The following is a 24,700-nucleotide window of genomic DNA, read 5'->3' as shown; positions in this document are numbered from 1 at the left end:
TTTTTTGAAGATAGATTTTGCCAACTTTTATAAACACTTTACTTTAAGCACACGCATGATCGTATACATAGTGCACAATATTCCAATTTTTTTGTAAAAGTGAAATAAAATGTCACCAACCGTGCTCACTGTCAAATTATTACGAATTGATTCACACCCTGTAGCCTGTGGAAAGACGTATGATGATTATTGTGGAGCACATTATGACAGGGACAGTGCTGCTAAAATGTAATGTATTGGATGTGTGTAAAATGAACAAATCAGAGAGAGTCTACTAAGGATGCGTGTGAAATTTCCTCACAGGTTAATGGTATGTGAACGGTTAAGGTTTCCACTCAGTCCTTCCAGCTGAGTCCCAGCGTCTGGGCGACGAAGGAGAAGATGTCCGAGTCCTCCAGGATTGCTTTGGCGGTGGGCTTGCCAGCGCCGTGGCCGCTGCGGGTGTCCACGCGCACCATGAGGGGCTGTTTCTGGCCGGGGCTCCTGCCCACCCCGTGCTGCAGCCTGGCCACGTACTTCAGAGTGTGCAGGGGCACCACGCGGTCGTCGTGGTCGGCCGTCAGGAGCAGCATGGCTGGATAAGGTGGGCCTTCCCTGGGTGCTGGCGGGAGGTTGTGGAGGGGCGAGTACCTGAAACAGAAGGACGCGCCAAAAGTGGTCACCAGCGTCCAAATCTGGAGACTTCTGACACAATCAGTGTTAATATGAGGCAGATCCAGGCCCATGCCTACTTTATGAGCCACTGGAACTGCTCCGGCTCATCGGCGCAGCCGTAGTCGGTAGTCCACGCGTGGCCGATGGTGAACTTATGGAACTTCAGCATGTCCATCACCCCCACCTCAGCCACGGCACATCCGAACAGGTCCGGCCGCTGGTTGACACAGGCCGCTGAGGGCAGAATCAGACGCACAAGGGTCTTAAAAAAAAATCACCAAAACTCCATGGTTACCCAACAAAGAAAAAAATACAATGCAATTGTACAATACAGTTACAAATGCAAAGTGAAAGTGAAATGATTGTCACATGTGTGCACACAGTGAAATTTGTCCTCTGCGTTTAACCCATCACCCTGAGTGAGCAGTGGGAAGCCATGACAGGCGCCCAGAAAGCAGTTGTGTGGGGACGGTGCTTTGCTCAGTGGCACCTCAGTGGCACCTTGGACGACCGCACGTATATTTCTATTTCATTAAAAAAAAACAGTTTTTTCAAATTTGCACCGACTTCTTCCATCTGTTAAGTCATTTGGTTTTTGTGTCATTGTGAAGAATTTATGCATGTGCTTTTGCCAGTAGAAAGAGCTGATCAAGATGTCAATTTCACCCCAAGATGTCAAAACTTCATCTGAGAATCATCCCAACCCTAAACACATCAGCACCCATCTCAATTCCAAGAGCAGCAGACACACGGGGAGAGCTAAAAAAATCCCGATAGACGAGTAGACGGGTCCGTGCCGACGGAGGAGAGGGGGCAAACTTGGCTCGGCACGCTGGCATATGGCGGGCTGTGGTTATTTAATTCTATCTTCTGTTTAATCTCCTGACTAATTACAGAATGGCTCTGTAAATCTGTTCACTTTTTAATGAATCTCATGGTAACACATTTAGCTTAAGACATATTTCTTTCTTTCTTTCTTTCATTCTTTCTTTCTTTGTGTGGGAGCGGTTACTGAATGATTGATGAAAGCCCCGGTGGAGAACGCTGAAATGTTCTTGCTGCAGAACAGGCTGGTAATTGAACTTGAGGCGCTTCAGTCATTCAGCCGGGGGAACTCTACTTAACGGTGAGTGGTTGGCAAAGTTACGCCTTCATTTTGGAGCCTCTGCATTAATCGTCCATCGATTCTGTGCATTATTTATTGGCCTTTGTCAAATTTACACACACACACACACAAAAACACTTGCCAACTAACAGTCCGCCATTAGAAGCTCCGTTGATGGCGATGCGGCTGGCTGTGGTGTAGCCCTGCTGGATCAGATACTCAGCGGCGCGCTGGAAGTCGTCAAAGCAGTTCTGCTTGTTGCCCAGTGAACCGCCTACACACAAACACACACGTTTGCACACACTTCTCCACCATCTGCCACCTGAACCCCGCTTATCCCAGAAATACACCCAGAAATACACCCGAACACCCTTGGTATTTATAAAAATCGAATCATTTCTTTTAAATCTTCCGAAACGTGGAAGGAGAGGACTTCAGAATCATTGTCAAAATCTGGAGATCTGCTAGAACAACTGAAGGTTGAGCACCTCAGGGAACATATTTATGATATAAGCAAACATCATTTGGAAAACAGTATTAAAGATGACATTTAGTTCAGATAAAAGTTAATGCATAAAACATAATGTCAAAAAACAATATTTGTTCGATATTTTACAAAGTTGAATGTGGTTAAAAACCGTATTGGTCTATGCTGGTGTCAATACTGGACACCATAACGTTGCCAGAACATAATTTTTGCTCATCAGGATCATACAAAACATGATCAAATCGTAAACTGTAGTCCGGAAGTGGGAGCCCGGGGATGGTGGGATTTACTCTACGGCAGCTGGGAGGCTCCTTTTTTGGAGTGATACCTTTGTGCCAGGTCTGACCGTACTCGCCCCCTCCACGTATGTTCGCCACGGCCAGGATCCCCCCCAGGTGTCTAACAAACAGCAGGTAGGCCACACTGGCAGAGAGGCGGAGACAGACGAGGCTGGGGTTATTCTTTAAAAGGCCCTTTTTAAATCCCCTCCAGAGCAGCTGATGAAACTCACTTGTAATAAGGCTGGATTGAGTTTTCGAAGCCTCCGTAGCCGTACAGGAAGACTGGGTGCGACGCGTCCTTCTTGATGCCGCAGGCGTGCACGAGGAACATGGGGATCTCCGTGCCGTCTTTACTGGGGTAGAAGACCTGAAACACATTTTGTGGTTTGTAGGGTTGCCACCTTACACGTGACCTTTGAGCACGTGACCTTTTCTTGCTGTGGCTAATTTGGGGTTTATAATGGACAGATAGAATTGGAAATTTTCTTCTCCATAATGGAGAATAATAGAGGAGAATTTGATGCTTTTGATGCTTTCCACATGCAACCGATGTAATGGACACAACAATGAAGTGAAAGTGGAGAGACTGTCATTGTGATACACTACAGCACAGCACATGGTGACACAGTGACATTTGTCCTCTGCTTTTAACCATCACCCTTGGTGAGCAGTGGGCAGCCATGACAGGCGCCCAGGGAGCAGCGTGTGGGGACGGTGCTTTGCTCAGTGGCACCTTGGCGGATCGGGATCCGAATCGGCAACCTTCCGAGTCAGTTCAGTTGCCTCCTGATCTTTAGAAATAATTTTTTTTGGGTTGTAGCATAGTATATGTTCAAGTCATTCATTTCATTTACAGCATATATCAGACGCCCTTATCCAGAGCGACTTACAATCAGTAGTTACAGGAACAGTCCTCCCCTGGAGACACTCAGGGTTAAGTGTCTTGCTCAGGGACACAATGGTAGTAAGTGGGGTTTGAACCTGGGTCTTCTGGTTCGTAGGCAAGTGTGTTACCCGCCAGGCCACTACCTCCCTAGTATACAGAATACAGTATAGGCCAAAAGTTTGGACAACTTCTCATTCAATGTGTTTTCTTTATTTTCATGACCATTTACGTTGGTAGATTCTCACTGAAGGCATCAGAACTATGAATGAACACATGTGGAGTTATGTACTTGAATGAGAAGCCTGTACTGTGTATAAAAAGTATATATAAATACATTTATAGTGTATATATAAAAACATGATATGATAAATGATCAGCTAAGTTGCTGCTAAATAGCGTTTTCTTTCTCCACTGGACCTCGATCAGTTAACTGGTCAGGCTAGATGTTCCATATTGATTTTGGATTCCCACAGCCCAGCTATGCCGCAGAGACTCTTCGTTATTCTCTAAATATTAATCTATAGATATGTCAATCCACTACTTTACACCATATTATAAAATGTCTGAATTTGATCCTCTATTTTAATATTAACCTTTAGGTGGCTGCAGCAGGTAGAAAGTAGGTTGAGGAAGCTGAATGAGACGTGATACGTCGGTTAGTTAACATTCCCTGTTTAGTCCTGTTCAGCACCATTAAAATATGGCCCGCAGTTTAAGTAAAGCTGACTGTGGCTCCAGAGCTTTCAATGTTTATTCAAGCCTGAGGGATCACCCACTTTCAGACACTGGAACAAGAACATATGCGGCTTAAGCAAGATTTCCATCCTACTTCCATGCCTCTGCATGAATGGAACTTCAGTGGAAATGCGTTTTCGTCGATAAATAACCCCTTTCCATTGTTGTCTTGCGCTGTCGTGTGTATTCGGGCTTGTTTGTGACGGGCTTAACAGTGCCCCGAGGGACGTTCTTTAAAATCTTCTTATCCGGAGATCAGTGTTTTTCTCAAGAACTCATCCCTCGTGTTGACAACAAAAAAAATTTTTAACGGATCTCTGCGAATAAGATTCCTGAGGAGATTGTAATTAAACACAATAGATGATTGCATTGAAACACATTTTGCAACAAATTAGTGGGTGTTTAATGGTAATTTTTGTTCCTGTTAGTCTTCATAGCCAATAGGTTTTTTTTTTTGTGTGTGTGTGTGTGTGTGTGTGTGTGTCATAGCCTCCTTGTGTTTCGGGATAAAGCGTCGCGTCTCACCTGAGAGGTCACGTAGTCGTCCGGATTGATGCCCTTCACCTCCACCCGCCGGAACACCGTGGGCTCTGGAGCCGGCTGGCTGAGGTCGCAGTGGTAGATGATGCCTTTGGAATAATTCCCATTCATTCGTTTGTTCGGATGCGCCTAGGCATGATCTATTCGTATCTGAACCCGGTGTTTACTGATGTTGGCTGTATCATTTCGATATATTAGAGAGTAGGGAGTTTTCCAAAAAGCCACCGCACTGCAATAATAATTAACAAAATAAGCTCTCCGAGGCATCGAGGTAAACCAAAGTATGAACGTTGATCTTGTAATATGCAAATCCTCTGTTTATTTTTATCACGTAATTCATTTTCGCCGAAAGCCAGACCACATATGACGGGATCGTACCTGGGGTGGTGAAGGAGGTGAACTTGTAAAAGAAGTCTGGGTGCTTCTTCTTGCAGCTGAGGCCCGCCACCGTCCCCACGTCCAGGGGCAGATCCCGGATCAGCGTCCCCGACGGCAGGTCCCACAGCTGCAGGATGTCTTTCACGTCATGCACGTAGTTGACCAGCAGGTGGCGCTGGTTCACACAAGCCACAAAGCCTGAAGGAGTAGGGGGGGGGTCGGAAGGGACTTTAGGCCACTGCTGATCAGAAAACATCAGTTGTCCCGAGGACAGAAGTGGAGATGGCGCAATCATGTCACTCTGTTCTCAGGAAATGGACCAGCACGTTGTTGCTGAAAGGAATCTGAGTCAAGATCTAATCTGTGCCGCCAATTCCCTTTGTTGGGAGTAATTCGACACCCAGAGAATTCCAGAAATGTTGACAAAAAAAAAATGATATATTGAAAAATAATATTTGTTGTTTTAAACTGATTAATCAAAAATACAGACTATAATTTAATACAGAAATGTGCAACTTTATTTATACTTATTACTGAAGGGTTCTAGGGGTTTTAGATGCTTTAGTAGATGTAATTTCTTTTGCACAAATTTTCACATATATCTTCTTCTGCTATGAGCTTGAAACGCCGCGTACGAGGAGATTTAATTCATTTCCATGTACTGATGCCACGCGACACACGTGCACTTTGTAAGGAAAAATACCGAGCTGTCAGCAGCTGTCTGAACGTTGTGAGGTTTTGTGGTCTCATCTCAAGTTCCCCGATACAGGCACGCTATTTCGTGGCCCTGACTCACTCCCTGGCACTGTGGCCCAGCCCATCTCCATCGCTGGCATTGTTGGGGTCAGTCAATGCACTGTTGCTCTCAGGAAAAAGAAAAAACTTCCATTTTGTACAACTCAATAGTAGTCAATGTTATATTGCTGGTATGATTTATTATACTGTATATTGCACTTCCTTTTTTATTACCCCTGAACAGTGTTTTTTACTTCGTTGGAGTTGTTTCTAGTAAATTCACTTTCATTGGCTCTTTTAATTTTGCTAATGCGACAATACAAAGGACAGGAAATCTTCTCAGAATAATGAGAAACCTTTTGAAGGTGAAATATCCATGAAAATTATACTATATATTTACCATGTTATTTATGCGAAATGTCGTAATAAATATCAGAAATTCGCTTGATTTGGGTTTAAAATGACCCATTTATCACATTATCTGATGTGAGGGCCCCCGTTACCCAACACTCACCCAGAACATCTTTCGAGTGTTGAGGGATGAAGGTCTTCCAGCTGGCTGGGTCTGGTTTCTGGAGGTCAACGTTTATAACACGGTAACGCGGGGCATCCAGGTTCGTGCGGAAGGTGAAGATACCGCCTTCGTTCGTGATGTAGGAGTACTGCGCCTCAAAGTTCTCCACCAGCTTCACCCACGGCAGCAAGCCTGGGGGGGGTTGGACAGAATAATTCTTTCATTAAAAATTATGAAACGAAACGAAAAAAAGAAGAAAAAAAACGCATTTGCAGACCTGAGATTCCGTTTGGAAGGGCCAGCAGGTCACAGTACCAGAGCTGGTTAACCGGCTCACAGCCTTCAGTTATGGACAGAACCGCGTATCTACCATCGTCAGAAACCTGGAGAGAAAGATCCCGACTTCTGCTTTCATTGTTCAGACAATCCGTATTATATTCCAGAATGTCTGCTATGACAATGTGCGTAACAGGAAAAAAAAAAGATCTAAAAAGACGTTTAAAGTTTAAACATGGCAAATAACTAGATTTGGAATTTTTATTTTTTTCAATTTAATGAGGTTAAAATATTTTAATAACCCTAATCATGATTCACAATGATCTAATGATTTCTTTACTCCCAACAACCTTAACCACTTCTGCCAAGTGAATTTGCAGATCCACTAATGTTAAAAGGCTTATAAAATGTTTTAATGTTTAAAAGTTCACTGACCCTTCTCAGAATTTCCATAACTTAAAGTAACATATAGCTGTTTTTATGGACCAATCAGAACTTGAAGGGAGGTTCGTCCTGCACAGTGTCAGGATTTTGCTGCATTCAACTGTTGATACAGCAGCAGCATGTACAGACATAGACCATTAATTTCCCTAATTAAAGCTGCGGCTATCGTTTGGTGTTGTAACCGTGACTCCGCTGTGCCATTTTGGATGGTCAGGAAACTCTGCCACCAGAATGTCTTCTGATTGGCTGGTGCCTATCACGTGGTAGTACAGCTTCTGGTTGAGGTTGGATGTTGTCTCTGTGCCTGTGTCGGGGAGGAGTAAACGAAGTGTGATGTGACAGTGACAGGAACCTCGACATTCTGACAATCCTGGCACGTACCATCAGTTTTGCCGTCTTGTTTGGGGTAGGAGTTGTAGAAGATCCCTTTGGCATCGTGGGTCCAGGCAAGGCAGCTGAACTTAACCCTCTCCAGCTTGTCAGGCAGTGGGCTCAGATCTTCAGCGTTCAGGAAGTGCACGGTCACCCAGTCGGAGCCGCTGGTGCTCAGGCCGTAGGCGAAGAGCTCACACTCCTCAGACAAGCGTCCCACTGCGCCCCCAAAAAAGACAAAAAGGCTGAGAATGAAGTCATTCAGTCTAGACGTGGGTGTCTGTGTCCAACCACACCGCAGGAACTTGCTTTTTAAAGCCACGGTGCCATCTTCGGAGAGCTGGTTTGGGTCGAAGAACACGGAGGCAGGGGCATCCAGAGAGTCTTGCACATACAGCACGTCCTGGTTCTGCAGACCCTGGTTGTGGAAGTAGAAATACCTACAAGACACAATCATTGTGATGGTCGCTACGTGAAATGTCTCTGTTTGAAATGTCTGTCAACACCTTCAGTTTCTGATCCAGACTTTTTGCATGTGGCAATATATGTTAACGACAGAAATGGTGGGGAACTAGGCGGTTAAGGAAGCGGCCCCGTAACCGGAAGGTTTGAATTCCGATCCGCCAAGGTACCACTGACGTGCCACTGAGCAAAGCACCGTCCCCACACACTGCTCCCCGGGCACCTGTCATGGCTGCCCACTGCTCACTCAAATTTCACTGTGTGCACCATGTGCTGTGCTGCTCTTTTTCATTTTCACTAGTTTGTCTTTGGTTTACACCGTGACAGGTCCCTGTTAGTCCCGCTCACTGGCGGTCTCTAGTGGCTGTGTCTATGTTCTTGTCTATGTTCTTTAATGTTCTTTTTTTATCTTTGGGAATTATTTGCTCTCAGTGAGATGACACTGCGCATGTGTTAATATCTCTCTTTTTTTTAAAAAAATATATATTTATATATTTAACTTTGTGCTATCCCATTGGATTAAAACTCACTTACGAGTTTCCTTAACTGGTGGCCCCTTGTGGCCATGTGTGTTCACGCCACGTTCTATCTTCTTTTCATCTGAAATGATGATTAAAGTCAAAAATCCGTCACAGACCAACTGCTCCATGCATCTTTTCTGTCAGGGGTGCCCAAGCGACATGCGTGATGAAGCAAGAATAAAAGACAAATGACCAAACGAGGACACAGGACATGGCATGGATACAGATGAAAACAATCAGGGTAATCAGGAATTACGAGACCAGACAAACATGAAATCCTGGTCCGGAGTACCAGGTAATATCCATACCGTGACACTATCAACTTTTTTTTCCCTCAGATCATTGCTGAAATTTTTTGAATGGCAGCAATTTCTTACATTCTTCTGTACGTGTTTGTTTTCTGTTCTACTTTTCACTGGATCACCAGCTTTTCGTGTTTTTGGACTTGCTCTGGAGATATTTTCACTTTCCCTGTCATGCTGCTCTTCTGTAATTCTACTCGCTGAGTAATAAAAGTAGAAACTGTAACCCTTGTGTTGCAATGGGAGCAGGTGGGGTTTTTGGAGAAGGACTTGTAAAGGGTGCTCACCTTTTCCCCCTCTTGTAGGGGCAGCTGTATTTGGGGTAGTCGTAGAGCTCGGTGAGACGTTGGTGGAATTGCTGCCGCACGCTGCAGTTCTCCAGGAAAGGCATGGTGATCTTATTCTGCTGTTCCACGAAGGCCTAAAGTGAGATGTGGTAGGGGCGTGAGTGTCATGGTAGTAATGTGTTAAGGAGGTAACCGCGGTAACCACTTTGTTCTTTTATGGACACTCCTTTGGACACTTTATTACATGCACCATACCTGTGGAGTTTTAAGGTAGATCATATTTAACTTTGAGATGCTTAAGATGTGCATCAGACAATATCAGTCCAGCAGCTGAATTGTGGTAATCAGACTTTTATTGATTGGACAGAATAAATTGTTGGAGACATTATGACCTGATTTTCAAAAAAAGAAAGAATAGCAGCAGTGCTTGGTAGAGAGAGCTAATTAAAACACCGACTTTTCATGGTCCGGTCCTCCATTCACATCTTAAAAACACCACGTGGAAAAAGGTTCTGCGACATTCTGTGGAATATTTAAATGGTCTTGTTAAAAGCTCCTGACCGTGTAACACTTTCATTTATCAAATCTAAATGCCATATTTTATCATGTTTATACACACACACACACACTCATACACACACACATACATACAAATTGAGCCCCATCCCTGTCAGGCAGTTTTTTTGGAATCTGTGTGATGATAGTTATTATGTAGTTATTTCATATTTCACTTTGATAAGCAAAACACAGCCCAATCTTGACCTTTTCTTAATGTGGAAAAATTGAAAATGGGAAGGGAACTGTCGATGTTCTTGTCTGCTCCTGCTCTGCAAGTCTGAGGTGTAAAGGTCAACCTGTTTACCGTTTACCGTCTTTTAATTCATCCTTTTATTCGTGAAAAATATGTCCGGAGCTGTGGTTGCACAGTTAGTGCCGATTTGCAGCACAACATAATGTATGTTTTCTTAATAGGCCACGCCACCTTTAAACAGATATTAAAAACATCTACTATGTGGCCAAACCAAGAATGAGGGTTTAATGAAATTATCACAAACATTATTCATAATTGGAGGCTGTGGTTAATTATTTGTTCACGCCTCTCTTTTTCGTTTTCACTAGTTTGTCCTTGGTTTATACGGTGATAGAAACTAAATCCTTTTTAATTCTTCAGAAAAACTAAAAAAAAATGTGATTCAAACCTGGCAAGAACAGGATCCATTCACTTGCACATCCATTAAATCACACCTAAAACCATCAAATATCTCAACACTTAAATAACACTCTGATGTGTTCTCACAATAAGATTTTGTAAGAGCAGCATGTTGGTTTTTTTATATGAGGATGGGTCCAATCTTCTGGCTTACACTGTACGTAGTAGCTATTTACCACGGTAATGTCGTCTTTATGGTGAGTGCTCACGATCTGACACACATTCTTTACCTTGGTTTCCTTGCTGTTCGGGTCCTCCAGCCAAGCATAGGGGTCCGGGACCTGAACGCCATGATATTCATCCACCTGAGAAGGAAAAGGAACATAAAAGGATACCTGATTTGTATTTACATATGTAAATTTTGCCCAGTTTTGCCCTGACCTTCGACCTTTCTCTGAGGTGGCTTCCTTCAAGGCATACTTCCAAAGGTATGAAATGCCTCAGAATGGCTAGTTCATTGACTGGTTGCTTGGTCTGGTTAATATAACTATTCATGTTGCTTCTGAAGCATCTTATAACCAACTCTGGTACAATTTAATTCGTAAGCTCCTGAAACCTCCCTGATCTTGAACGTTACGCAACGTGCTTCACCCAAACTGGGCCGTAATTTTTCCGATTCAGTTACAGATTTCTCCATCTAAGATCAGGTGCTCTCATGGGCATGGAGTCATGTTCTGTCTTGAAGTTTCGTTCAGCCTGCACCTGACAGAATGATGAAACATGCTTTACAACGACCAGCAACGTATGTATGCGCACACACACACACACACAAGAGGCCTTCTTTCCTCTAATTCTGCTCTTCCTGGATTTCTTTGTGTGTCTGTGCCTTTAAGAGACCAAGAGCCATGAGAAACGTCCTGCAGGGTAAACACGACACCTACCTTGCTCTCGTCTCTCCTCGCTGCCGGGTACTTGAAGGCCATGGCATCTGCCTGTTTATATTTTATCTCTTCGTCTTTGGTCTCAACTCGGCGCTGACGGTGCAGAGTCCCTCAAAGCGAAAGTGAAAGTAAAGACCTCGCTCCCTCCTTTCTTGCAGGCACACACAGGATGTGATGACACGGTGGGTGGAGGCAATGCGGTGTCACTGCAGTATCGGTGGCCTGGTATGTTCAGTGTCATGGACTACACCGGCTCTGCTAAAACAAGGGTTTCATTTCAGCCCTTGCAACCTTAAAATAAAGGAAGATTCCTCCTCCTTGTTATTCTCCCTTATGCTTCCATCATGACATGGACATAGACCCATCTTTCCCTTATTATAATAGTTTAAAAAAAACCTTCAATAAGCTTTTTAAAAGCCCTTTATGTAACGTTATTTCACACATATAGACGGGTAATTGTGTAAAATAAGTGACCAGGGGTATCACCAAGATGGTGAAACTTGCCCATATGACCATTCATAATGAGATAGATAGGTAGACAGACAGACAGATTGATTTAGTGAATTTGCTGAATCTTAAAAAAAAAAAGGTACTTCTGCCTTTGCTATGACGCCCCTGACTTCTGCATAATCTGTTTTTGGAATTAACGGCAAATATGCAGCAAAGGCAACAATATACATATTTTTAGTTTAGTCGAACTGCAGTCTGATTGATATTGCAACCGCCGCCATCTTCATATTCCGAAACTCTCGGAAACAGCTTCCTTATAGAACCACATAACCAGCTTTACTTACTTCATTGCTCAGTAAAAAACAATAATAATACATTTTCTAACTGTACGGTTTATTTGCCAACCCTGCTCATGGAAGACAGAAGCTGATAGGTTGCAAAGGTTCTGAACCACCTTTTGTAAGAGCCTAGAATGTCTTCAGTTTAAAACTGCTTAAATTTGTCACCAAATAAAGTGCAGATGACTGCACGCCGCCTCCATTGTTGCCTTCACACGCATCAGCGTTCCGTTTCCCCTCACTTGCCCGTGTTACGTTTCAAAGTTTAAAGGCATGAGTCAACTTCTAAAGTCTAAATGAGGCCTCGGTGCTAATAAGTCATCGAATGTTGGAGCAAGATAATGAAGTCACCGGAGACGTCAGATCCACCAACCGAGAACGGCCGAGGAGCCTTGCGGATGTCACTGAAGCAGTCCGGTCGCTCATGGGTGTTGCGTTCCGCTCCGGGACATACGGTAAGCTGACTCCATGTCGGTCATTGGCCATATGCTGAACGTCAGTGGCCAAGCCTGGAAGCCCCCAACCACAATTCCTTCCCACATACGCGCAGCGATTCATTACTAAAAAAAATAAACAGAAGTTGCAGGTTTTTTGTTCTTATTCTCTTTGTTTTAAACTTGTAGGCTGTATAGAGTCTATAAAGCCTGCAGGATTTTTGGGGCGCGTAACCGGGATCATTTTGGTAACCTCAGCGCCCCCCCGGCGATCTCCCCCCCAGCTCTGGAACCACTGCTGCATATCGTATTGGGACTTTGTCGTCTTTTGCTTTACGGCATGTAATAACGCAGATGGGCCTTTTGCCTGGAATCGGTTGCGGTGATTAACACCCACGTCCTGCCTGTACAACCACTCGGACGTCCTGCTGCGCCACGCCTGCCTGAAAGTTTGTGTGTGTGTTTAGCTGGTCTTAGACATAATATGCCAGAAAAGAGAGAAAAAAACTCCCGTAGGCTCATTATTCCTGGAACGAAGGGATGTCTGTGGTTTGAACTGGGTAAAAAGTGAACTAGGGAAGCAGTGGTACTGAACTTTTTCTTCTTTTTTTTTAATGTTTGTTCTCTTTTCTGTTTCTTTTCTTGTTGGTTGAACCGGGCAGTCCATTTCTGAGCAGTCTACTCACGATCCATTACTGCTTATCCAAAGGAGGTCAAGGAATCGGCCCCGTATTCGGAAGGTTGCAGAATCCCGATCCGCCAAGGTGCCACTGAGCAAAGCACCGTCCCCACACACTGCTCCCCGGGCACCTGTCATGGCTACACACTGCTCACCAAGGGTGATGGTTAAAAGAAGAGGACACATTTTGTTGTGTCACCGTGTGCTGTGTTTCACAATGACAATTACTTCACTTTCACTTTGTGGATGCAGACAGTAAGGAACCTTCGCGAATAATCCTACACATTTTTGTCACCTAGTCAGATTTTCCAGTGGTCTGTCACTTCATTCCACCGAACCCCCGTACTTTTACAGTGGAGGTCAAGAGGCAAGGCTGTAACAAACTCCAAAACACTCTGGTGGTAGTAGCCTAGTGGGTAACACACTGGCCTATGAACCAGAAGACCCAGGTTCAAATCCCACTTACTATCACTGTGCAAGACACTTAACCCTGAGTGTCTCGAGGGGGGACTGTCCCTGCCCTGTAACTACAGATTGAAAGTCGCTCTGGATAAGGGCATCTGATAAATGTGTACGTGTTGATTTATTCTCAGACCAAGCCTAGTTATTAACATTTACATTTATTATATTTATCAGACGCCCTTATCCAGAGCGCCTTGCAATCAGTAGTTACAGGGACAGTCACCCTGGGGACACTCAGGGTTAAGTGCCTTGCTCAGGGAGATGATGGTAGTGAACCAGTGGTTCAATGAGTGTCTAATCCACTAGGCTGCTGCCACGCTGTCCTACCTCTGTACCATGCCTCTATATATATATATATATATATATATATGTACACTACCAGTCACAAAGGTTTGGACACACCTCTTCTGTGTCAGTTATGGAGACTAAGATGGAGCCATTTAGAAGAATCCAACAGGATTCTTATCCAGAGCGACATTTATTATATTTATCAGACGCCCTTATCCAGAGCGCCTTGCAATCAGTAGTTACAGGGGACTGTCCCCCCTGGAGCAACTTAGGGTTAAGTGTCTTGCTCAGGGACACAATGGTAGTAAGTGGGATTTGAACCTGGGTCTTCCCACTAGGCTACAACCACCCGCCTTCACGGCTGCTCTGTTCACTGTTGGAAGGAGCTTGTTCTTGCATGATCCTAGCATGTTTAAACTCTGGCACCCGTCCACTGTTTGTCTTCCCCTTTTGTATCCTCCAGCGGTGCAGGCGGCTTTGATGTGGCTCCTTGACACGCCCCGCGTGGCGTGCCGCTCTGCTCGCAAAAACACTCCCCCACCCACGAGCACCTGGCGAGGTCGCCCCCAGGTAGGCGCCGGGCACGCGAAAAAAGAAACGCCGAGAAAGCCGAAAACAGAACACGAAGGCCATACGTGCTACAGAAAGCCGTGACATCAGGAGACGTTACGAAAAGCGCGTTAGCTGCAGGACTTTCCGGGTTGTCGCGATGATGCACTCGTATTGCTCTTCCTTTGCTCCTTTGGCCCTCGTGAGTCACCCCGTACCAGAACAACACGGGACTTCTTCTCCCACTCCAAACCCGTCTGTGAAGCTGAATCATCCGATTAGAGGCCCGTAGTCCCTTTTTTTTTTCCTCAGTTAATGGTAGTGATAAAATATCCATTTGGTCGTTACTGTCTTGGTAATTAGACACGTTTATCTGCTCGCACTTATCACTTCTTAGGAAAGCCCTGTTTACTGAAGGTCGAGAAGTATCCGGGCAAACTTGTTTTACCTCCTATGACATTCCGGGTTTGTTATCAAGCATTGAAGGGTCTTGGTTCAGTTCTGCTGAAAGGCTCAGCTGCCTCCTGGTGTCCTCACGAAAACACACTCATATAATCATGCACATATTTTGTCGATATAATTCACACGCCCATGCTCACCTCAAGGCTGCGAGGATGTGTGATCGGGCCGGTGGGAAACTTGGAGAGAGGCTCATATCCTCCTGACTCAGCCAGCTGCATTAAACCCTTATTCATACTCCCCGTGTGGCGTGTGGTCCCGGTGTAAATACAACAACAACATTTATTTCTTATATAGCCCAAAATCACATACAGTATGTCTCAATGGGCTTTGACAGGCCCTACAGTTGACACCCCCCACACTTGACCCTTCTGCACACAAGGAAAAACTCCACACAAAAAAACTCTAGGAGAGAGAAAAAAAGAAAGGAAGAAACCTTGGGAAGGAGTGATACAGAGAGGGACCCCCTTCCAGGGTAGAGTGAGCCTGCAAATGGTGTCAGTGCAGGGTTGGGGAGGATATAATGAGTCCTACAGTTGTAGGGTTGGAGAATGTAAAAAAAAAAAAATTGCTGACCTGTGTAGATAATGTACAGTGCAGTCATCACTGTACAAATGACTGTGAAATTGTTTCTCATGAAAATGTACAACTAAATCTAACATGGCCTGAATAAACTCTATCAGTCTTATATTGGTCATTTGAAACTATACCTGTCAATTGGAAGCTCCTAATTTGTTCTTTCTATGGGCAAAACATAAGTTGAAAAAACTCTTAATCATTTTAGAGTTAATAAACATATACAGTACAGGCTAAAAGTTTGGACACACCTTCTCATTCAAGGTGTTTTCTTTATTTTCATGACCATTTACGTTGGTAGATTCTCACTGAAGGCATCAAAACTATGAATGAACACATGTGGAGTTACGAAAACATGTTTTATATTCTAGTTTCTTTGCTCTGATTACTGCTTTACACACTCTTGGCATTCTCTCGATGAGCTTCAAGAGGTCGTCACCTGAAATGCTTCTCCAACAGTCTTGAAGGAGTTCCCAGAGGTGTTTAGCACTTGTTGGTCCAGCTCACCCCAAACCATCTGGATTGGGTTCAGGTCTCCACTTTTTGTTAAGTACATAACTCCACATGTGGAGTTCATTCATAGTTTTGATGCCTTCAGTGAGAATCTACCAACGTAAATGGTCGTGAAAATAAAGAAAACTAATTGAATTAGAAGGTGTCCAAACTTTTGGTCTGTACTGTAACTTAACACTGAATACTGTAAAATACTGTTTACTGTATATACTGCTATCCATGTGTTTTAAAGAATTTGGCTTTTGTATAAAAAAAATTAGGCAAAATGTCACTTATATTTCCCGCTCTTCGATATACACAATATATAAGTGGATAAAATGTATTTTTGCTCCAGGGCTCTCCCTACAGTTGCTTTTATCCCAATACAATTCATAGTTAGTGACCCCGCCCAATTGTGAGTGAGATGGGTCCAAGATTGCCGTTAGGAAAACTGAGACAGCAAGACGTGAGGCCTACCGCGGGATATCGTTTTACCCACAGTGACATCACACACGCTACTCACACTTTCGAGCAAAATGACACAGCGTTTTACTGACAGTTCTCATGCGGTGGGAGAGTCCCCTACCTGGCTCCCGATGACATTGGATAGTACCTGCGAGCCTAGTGTGGACTAAGTGAGCGAGTGAGTATGTTAAGCAGTGGATTGCATGTTCTCCCCGTGTTGCCATGGCTTTCTTCCGGGTTCTTAGGTTTCTTCCCACCAAAATTTTCCCCCACTGTCAGCCATAGTCTCAGTCCTTTACTGCAGTAAAACCAAATGCATTGATCCTTGATTCTGCTTCTAGCATGAGACAATGCAAGAGAATTTAAGGCAGAAAACAACTTGAGATGAAGAGTAAAATAAGGTCTTGAGATAAAAGGAAAATTAAAAAGATTAAATTGCGTGTCCTGGTACGGACTTCCACACCAAAGTGAATAATATTACACCTGAAATAATATTTCTTGTTTTCTTTATGCACACCGTTCATTTTCCATGTCCATGTTTTTTTTTTTTTTTTTTTTAATTCTTATTGCTTCTTTTTCCTGATGCTCACCTACTCCACTCGTACCACCAACCATTCACACAGAGAGCTGCAGGCTGAGTTCGTCATCACCTATTTCAGCAAACATCCCAATCCGCCACCCTCACTGCTTTTAGATGAGCTTTCGGCATTCTTGCCATTTTATGTCATTATCACATCATTAATTATGTTGACATTAATAACTTGTATTTAGGCTACGGGGAACAGCCTTAGTCTATTACCAGGTGAATTTGACTGACAATTACGTGGTTCACTATATTTAACAATAATAAGCTGAAATTGGACTGATTTTTATTTTTTACTCTATCATCAAGCCACATGATTTATTTGGGGATCTTATGACTGCAGGGCTGTAAACTTTTCAATATTTCAGTGTTGCTCTTTCACTCCGTCTATGTTTATCAGATGCTGCTAAAGAGAGCGAGGGAGGGAGAGAAGAGCAAAAACTGGGTTTAAGTTTCAGACACTTAATCTGTCTAATCCTCGCAAAGCCGCGGAAAACGACTGAGGTGACAGAGGGAGCAACGAAAGCAGGGCTAATTTCTTACTCTAATTAAAGATGGACGGTATTCGGAGCACAAAGTTCACACTGGCCGCATGTGTCTTGAATAAATCAACAGACTTGTGGAAGTCGTCTTTAGCCATTATTTTCAGAGAGAGTGATGCAGGTGAGAAAATAAGTTGAGGTTGAAGTTTATTGTCATATGTACAAAGTACAGCGTACAGAGCACAATGAAATTCTTACTTGAAAACCTCTCCCACGGTGACAGAACATAGAACATGATACATAGAAGACATAGAAGACAAAGTGCAGCAGCAATAAATAAATAAGTCACAGAAGGGTGAATATATCTAAGTTGCATAAGAAAGTGATTGTGCATAATTTAAGTGACAGTTAAAAAAAATACACCAAAACCCAATTAAAAGTTCTGCAAATTCTTCACATCAATCTATGTTTTTTGATTGTTTTATTAATTAGACCTTAGAATAGAAGGGGAAATTGACCACTTTTAATTTTTTTACATTTTGTGGAGACACTTTAGTTTCGGACTGACAAGTTAGCGCCATGAAGTACATGAGTAGTTAGTCATGCAACTAATAACTACATGTGCTAATAATAGTACTATTAATATAATAAGAGTGTGTATGTTTTGTGTGTGTGTGTGTTAATTACTGATAATTGCAGTAATTGCGGTCTAGTGAAGAAAGTAGTCCGCCCTGCGGTGTGCGTCTTTTCGGGTATGACAGGACCCAGACTGCGTGGGCGCTTGCGCTGATGTCTCCACATGCAGAAGGTCTAATTGGCAGAAGACACGGGTAGCGCGCCAGTTTGTGGTGGGATTAGCCAGTTATCTTCCAGACGCCACGAGACTGTCACCGTCAACACAGACTGACAACCACCGCAACGCCGAAAAACGACTGACCGTAGGTTTTACACCTACAAATAACATATTAGTCCCCGCCCTGCGCCCAATGTCCTGCCGTGGGCTCCAGCAGCTGCAACCCTGTTTAGGAATCAGCATCCACATTTAACAAATCAATTTGACCAAAATGAATGTGTTTTAAAGGACGTGGTTTTCAAATTAAACTTAAAAGGTGTATATCTGTTGCCCCTTATAATAAACAGCACCTATACTGTACATTTGAAGAACACTAATGACAGTATTGTACAGTTTTTACTCTATGATTCTGTGGAAAGGCCAAAAAACAAAAAGATATCGTAGTTCCAGAACTGCAGTTAAGGTCAAAGTTCAATGTAATGACATAGGACCTGTAGACATGTCCGTTGGTCGTGACTCACCCACAGTTTGGGAATTTTCTTTTACACCTGGCCACATTTACAGCAGTTCCAGTACGTGGCATCACATTAAAGCCCCAAAGCCGGGCGTGGGGGGGGCGGCATAGTGCGTCATTTTTTTTCCTCCTGACGCTGTGGTCTCGGACGAGGCGAGGCGACGAGTGAAGGATCGCTGAAGAAATGGGGGATTTGCTCAATTAGGGGGGTTGATTGTTGTCAGAAAGCGGCGAAGAAGAAGATTAAATAAAGAGAATTAGGTCAATGTAGGGATGGACGAGGCAGGAGAGGGTGGATTAAGGTCAAGGGAACCTGACAAGAAAGAAAAAAAAAGACCACATGGCAATTAGTAATAAATGCACAAAGTAATACAAATATATACAAGTATTACGTATATGCAATATAAAGTTCATATAAATTTATATACATGTATGTAGCAAGTTACTACTGTATTTAATTTATACATTTACAGCATTTATCAGACGCCCTTATCCAGAGCGACTTACAATCAGTACTTACAGGGACAGTCAAGTGTCTTGCTCAGGGACACGATGGTAGTTAAGTGGGCTTTGTACCTGGGTCTTCTGGTTTATGGGCGAGTGTGTTACCCACTAGGCTACTACCAGCCTACCTACATGATCAAGCGTACCATTTGTATACAGTATATGTGTGTGTATATCTATTTATAAGCCGACTGTAACGCACTTCCTGAAAGTGCTGAGGAGAATGAAGATCACGCTATTTTTGGAGGCAGTGGAAAGGAGGAAGGTGCTGGCCGAGACGTGGGGCAGGATCGAGCTTTACCTGCGCTGCACCTTGGGCTCGCCTGTCTGTGGCTTTTCCTACCGTCTAGACGCCGGTGAATCAGCCCGGGCTGGGCCGCCTGCCACTTCCTCCTCCCCTCAACTCTCCCTGACCTGCCTCTTCACCTGCTCTCTTTGTGTTTTCTTTCTGTTTCTGCCATGAATTACCCAGCCCTTCCGACCCCACCTCCTTTTTTTTTTTTTTTTTTTTTTGGGTTTAATTAGCAGACGCACTTATCGATCGGCTGGGATTTGGGGTGAAATCCTCTGTCTGACAGACGGATCTGTGCTCAAATCTTTGCATTTGGGGGCGAGCGGGGGGGGGGTCAGCATGTTGTCGGGGTCCCCGGCAAGGTTCCTCCTCGGCCCACCTGGGCTTTCAACTTTATTCTGCAGGCGCAGGAACACATACATTAATAAATAGGTAACATACTCGTTGTCATTTTTGCAATTAGCTTCACTTGTTCAGGAGAGTAATATTTGTTCAAGTAATATTCACAAATAATTACCAGTAAATAACGTGATTTATTAACCTAAATATTTAAGATAATATACCAAAAAAAAAAACACTGGGGGAGGAAAAACTTAGTGATTTTCTTCTGTGATTCGCACAGTACTTACATTGAAATTCAAAGCATTAAAATAGTTGTTTTTCATTTACTGTATTATCAGCCATTTTGTTGTACCATTCAAACCAATTATTACTTAAGTGAGAGTCTTTGGAACATAATGTAATGATTACTTTTCTCTTCTGAAGGAACGAATATTACAAATGGTTCTTAATGAATATAACTCCCTGTGTGTAGGATTTATTTTGCACTAAAACAAACCTCCTGAAATGTAGTTCACGGGTTCGGAACTGCTGATGAAAGGGCATCTGCCTAATGTTGTAAATCTACCAGTCAAACGTTTGGACGCGCCTACTTTGGCAGTAGGTGCTTTTGGAGCCATTTTGAAGAATCCAATGCAGGAAACGTGTTTAGTATTTGTTGTATCAGGAGATACAACAAATCGCCTCTTTTTACCTTCATGGCGGCTTTGTTCACTGTCGTCATCATCAAAAGCCGCTTGATGAGATGCTCATTAACATGAGTAAATTATAAGAAAGTGAACCTGTTGAAAACCGTCCCCGTCATCCAACTTAAGGTGGTGGCGAGAAGCCTAGAGTGTCAAATTCTGCCTTCACAGCAAAAGCGCCCCGATTTGGAGAGACGCTGTGCCTTGATGGCTGTTTTTCCGTATATTACAAGACCTCATGTGTGTTAGCATTGTGGCCTGATACCTGTAAGGTTGTGACTTTGACCTTGTGTGTGGAGTTTACACACTCACCCCATGTTGACGTGGGTTTCCTCCAGGTTCTCCGGTTTCCTCCCTTGTGTAATTTCCTTTCCTTACTCTAGGAATTACGTTGATCGGCAACTCTGAATTGTGAGCGCGTTTGTGAATTTGAGTCCCGGCCCTGCGCCCAGTGGCCCAGGATGGGCTCCAGGAGCAACAATCCCGAGTAACATGACTAAGTGGTTATGGTGAGCGAGTGATTCCCCATTGGGTAAAACCGGTGAAGTTCTGAATTCACCTCACCTTTCACTTGGTTTTCTCTTCCTGTCTGCAGCTCAGCGGCCCGAGACCTCTCGGCTTGTACCGAAAAGCCTCACCACCCCACCCGATCCACTGACACAGGAAATCACCGCTATTTCTGACGCATGGGAGAATTTGTGTGTATCCTCCATTCGTATGTGTGGTGCGGTGCTGCCTTGTTTTTCTTTGCGTAAGTTCAGGCCTACAAGCCGCTGTTATGAGCTACCGGCAGCACGAGCGCATCTGCTCTTTCCTGGTTGTCGCCGTGGGAGACCGAGGTGTGAATGCTGCGGGTGTCTGAGGTGGTGACACCATGGCCAGCAGGCGTGAAACACATGTGAGTAGGTGTGAGATCTCGCTGGCCGGGCGCTAAGCTTTTATTTTTAAGCGGCGTATGTGAACGTCTCCCAAATCATCACTCTTTTTTTTTTTTTTTTTTTAATGCAACAATTTGTAATTTGGTTTTGATAAAATGAAATGAAAATGAATGCATTACATTTTTATATTTGAGAATAACTTTATAATGCAAACAATTAAAGTTGGATTTCAAAATGTTGTTTGTTGTGACCTACTTTATGTCATAGTACAATTTCAGTGGGGGGGGTCTGTTTGTGTTTAATGTCAAAGTTAATAACTTATGCTTACGTTAATCATAATTAACAATTAATATTGACATAATGTATTACACTGTAGCATCGATATTTTGTTCGAATAATAAGTACAACTTTGTTTATTAAAATAGTGTGTGGGTTTTTATTGCTATATGAGGCGGCAGAGTGAATATGAATTTTAATAGAATAATGAATATGCAATATGCAAACTGTCTGACTGGAGACCTTTATGCTGCGTATCTTGGAATATCGCTTTCACGACTAATCTGTGTTTGGTTCTCCGAGGCTTGGATGAAACAGTTGCGCAGAGCTCCCTGTTTCCAGATGTTTCCTCTGCACCACCACGGATCTCCAGGGACTTTTACCACGCTTGAGTATCCTCCGTCAGCTGGTGAGAATTCGTCGGCCTTGAGACTGAAGAAGCTTGATCGGGACTGGGTTTCCTGAGCTTCTCGCCGGTGCTATTTTCAGGCCCCGACTGCAGAGGTGGATGACATTGAAGACAACAGCAGGGACGCTGAAGAGGTTGGTCCATTCGCAGAAAGTTCTCGTGAAACCAAGAAGAAAATAAATTTAATGTTTAGATTTTTTTATATATATACTGCCACAGTACCATGTAATTTGCATATCATTATTATTGTTATTACCACTAATAGAATTTGCTATGAAGGTAAATTCATGTGGTCTTGTTCTTTTCATGTTTAGACACATTAATACAAACTAGTATTAAGAAACACTTTTATTTTCTTCTTTCGCTTCTTGCGCTGCCTGGATGGATGGCGCCCTTAGCATTTGCCAATGAAATCTGTTTCATTTCTTCCTAAATATTTTCATTTTAATTCTTCTGAATTCTATTCTAATGGTATTTATTCAATTAAAACTGTGTGATTATGGAGTGAATGTGAGTGAATTTTAAAAAGAAGAACAAATGCAATTTGATAAATCACATTTAATCACAGTTCAACAAAGTGCTTGGCCATTTAGTGTTTGCTTTTGTAAAGAATGTGTGCATTTCATGCAAAGAGCTAGTTTACACATTCTTTCTTTTGTTAACTAAAAGTGCTTTACGTTTGACCCCAACATAAAAAAATGTATCAAATAAATAAACATTGGGGAGACCTGGAGTACAAAAAAAAAAAAAAAGTTGTGGCCACTTGCATAATGAATTGGAACCGTGATTATAAAATTCGGCAAGTGATCCGGATTCTACTCTCACAGCTGGATGGATTCAGTTTTATTTGCTGGATTCCACGGTTCCGTAAACGGACCTATACATTCATTGATAAAATTTATTTCAGAGGTGATGCCACCCCCTCATCACCCTAAACTGGAGTACTCTTAAAATTGAATTACTGGCATTTATCAGATGCCCTTGTCCAGAGTGACTTACAATCAGTAGTTACAGGGACAGTCCCCCACAGAGACTCTCAGGGTTAAGTGTCTTGCTCTGGGACACAATGGTAGGAAGTGGGGTTTGAACCTGTGACTTTGTGGTCTTCTGGTAGGCTACTACCACACTAACTCTCAAAGGGATGAGCAAACATTTCACTTTATTCCTGTGAAAGCTCCTCAAAAGTTGACATGTCTTGTCCCTGACGTCCTGTCAGGGCTTCCAGACCAGAGCTTTGTCATTGGAGCTTTTCTGAGGTCCTGCTGATCAGTTACTGTGCACTTCCAAAGTCTTGCTAAAGTTAAGGTTGTCATTTTGACTAATCAGTTTGATTATTAGGTACAGAAACATACGCTTTGCAAAAACAAGAGACAGATGACCTCCTTCGTTGTTATGAACTACTCTGTTAGCTACACTCCCTCAACTGCGGCATGACCAGACAGACCAGGACGTCGTCATCTCGCCAGTGAAGTAGGTCCTGACAGAGGGTGGATCTCAGGGTTCACTGCAGGAGTGTATCTGCTGCAGCTTGTACCGGCCCCATTAAAATTCATTCGTCTTCTAATGTCTTCTAATTGGCCTCTAATGGCCTTTAAATGGATGAAAAATACTCCCCTTCGTCGTAAATGGCGGGAAGCACCTTACTGCCCAGGGCAACCACCAGTCATGAGGGTGAGTAAAAGGGAAAATTAAAAAAACAAACAAACAAAAACAAACCTGTTGACAGTAATTAGATGATTGATGGGTAGTCACGGGACACCTCCCTTAGTTAAAGTTCAATCATTGATCTGTCCAGATTTGCTCAAGTTAGTACTCCCGTGATGAATTACTTCTGTTTCTTGAGGGGTTCTTCTAGTCTTGCGCTGAGTGCCTTGCGGCAGCTTCCCCTGACAACATATACATCTCCGTAGCCTACTTTAAACTCCTCCCTGACGCTCTGTAGGTTACCAGCAGCTTCATACGGTGTCCTGTTGTGTCTTGCACCTTTAGGTCCTGTAAGCTGTGAGCATGACTGGACTGAAATCTAGAGAATTTGGAGTCCAAGACACCATTTGGTTCTTCAAACCATTCCTGAACATCAAACTGAAACCAAAACTATTGTTGCCATGAAGGGAGGTTCTAGGTAAATTTTTTTAGTTGGTGCTACACATCAAAGTATCAAAATGTTTCCCAGAAGATCAATGGCCTTCACACTGCCAGGCTTGCCATCTTCCCAGAATGCATCCTGCCTTCGACCGACTCCACTGGTAAATGAGGCGCATGCCACTTAGTCTACAAGAAAACGTGATTCATCTGACCAGGTCACCTTCTTCCCTTGCTAAATGACCCATTTGTGACATGCGCAAGTCAACTGAAGGGACTTTCAGAGGTGGAGGGGAATGGAAATGGGCTTTTGATGGGTACTTACCTTTGTGTACTGGCAGAAGACCTGCTGTCATCTTCAAGAACTGACCTTCATCTTACCACCTGATGCATCCACCATGTTCCACCAGCAGTCTTAATCTTGTGGCTGATCAGGGTTTACATGTTCAGGCCTAATCCTCCTGCCATAGACTAGTGTATATAAATTCCTGTTTTTTTTTTTATTCATATATATTCAAAGCATTTATTGGCATATGTACAGAAGAAATGACGTGTGTGTGTGTGCAGATGTGAATAAATATGAATAAATATTAATATGAT

The 24,700-nt window shown here is 43.3% G+C and overlaps 1 protein-coding gene across 3 annotated transcripts; it reads right to left on the bottom strand.

The window, feature by feature from the left end:
- LOC114770649 (prolyl endopeptidase) lies at positions 1-11,235 on the bottom strand. Of its 3 annotated transcripts, XM_028964711.1 has the most exons (16): positions 11,071-11,235; positions 10,420-10,494; positions 8,980-9,113; positions 7,717-7,847; positions 7,417-7,626; positions 7,218-7,339; positions 6,593-6,698; positions 6,316-6,507; positions 5,067-5,264; positions 4,674-4,777; positions 2,758-2,894; positions 2,575-2,669; positions 1,902-2,033; positions 732-888; positions 302-630; positions 1-165 (listed from the first exon to the last, which is right to left on the bottom strand). In XM_028964711.1, exons 1-15 carry the CDS (start codon positions 11,110-11,112, stop codon positions 336-338), a joined length of 2,130 nt encoding a protein of 709 aa, XP_028820544.1. In that variant the 5' UTR covers positions 11,113-11,235; the 3' UTR covers positions 1-165; positions 302-335. The 3 variants fall into 3 exon arrangements, with proteins under 3 accessions (XP_028820544.1, XP_028820545.1, XP_028820546.1); XM_028964712.1 differs by lacking the exons at positions 1-165; positions 10,420-10,494; positions 11,071-11,235 and adding an exon at positions 8,404-8,469 and having other exon boundaries at positions 172-630; positions 8,980-9,104; XM_028964713.1 differs by lacking the exons at positions 1-165; positions 10,420-10,494; positions 11,071-11,235 and adding an exon at positions 8,404-8,527 and having other exon boundaries at positions 172-630; positions 8,980-9,091.
- Between the last annotated feature and the right edge of the window lie 13,465 nt (positions 11,236-24,700).

Source organism: Denticeps clupeoides, chromosome 20 (assembly GCF_900700375.1).
Source record: "Denticeps clupeoides chromosome 20, fDenClu1.1, whole genome shotgun sequence".
In the NCBI taxonomy this organism is placed as follows: domain Eukaryota; kingdom Metazoa; phylum Chordata; class Actinopteri; order Clupeiformes; family Denticipitidae; genus Denticeps; species Denticeps clupeoides.
Note: the sequence above shows the minus strand (reverse complement) of the source record. Positions and strands in the feature narration are given on the sequence as shown.

What these genes read in the sequence shown, in the direction of transcription:
- LOC114770649 (XM_028964711.1), bottom strand. Translation starts at nt 11,112, where the DNA reads ATGGCCTTCAAGTACCCGGCAGCGAGGAGAGACGAGAGCAAG. An exon ending in CCCTACAAGAGGGGGAAAAG is followed by an intron (nt 7,848 to 8,979) that starts GTGAGCACCCTT and finishes TGTGTCTTGTAG; the next exon opens with GTATTTCTACTTCCACAACC. An exon ending in ACACTCGAAAGATGTTCTGG is followed by an intron (nt 5,265 to 6,315) that starts GTGAGTGTTGGG and finishes CTACTCCTTCAG; the next exon opens with GCTTTGTGGCTTGTGTGAAC.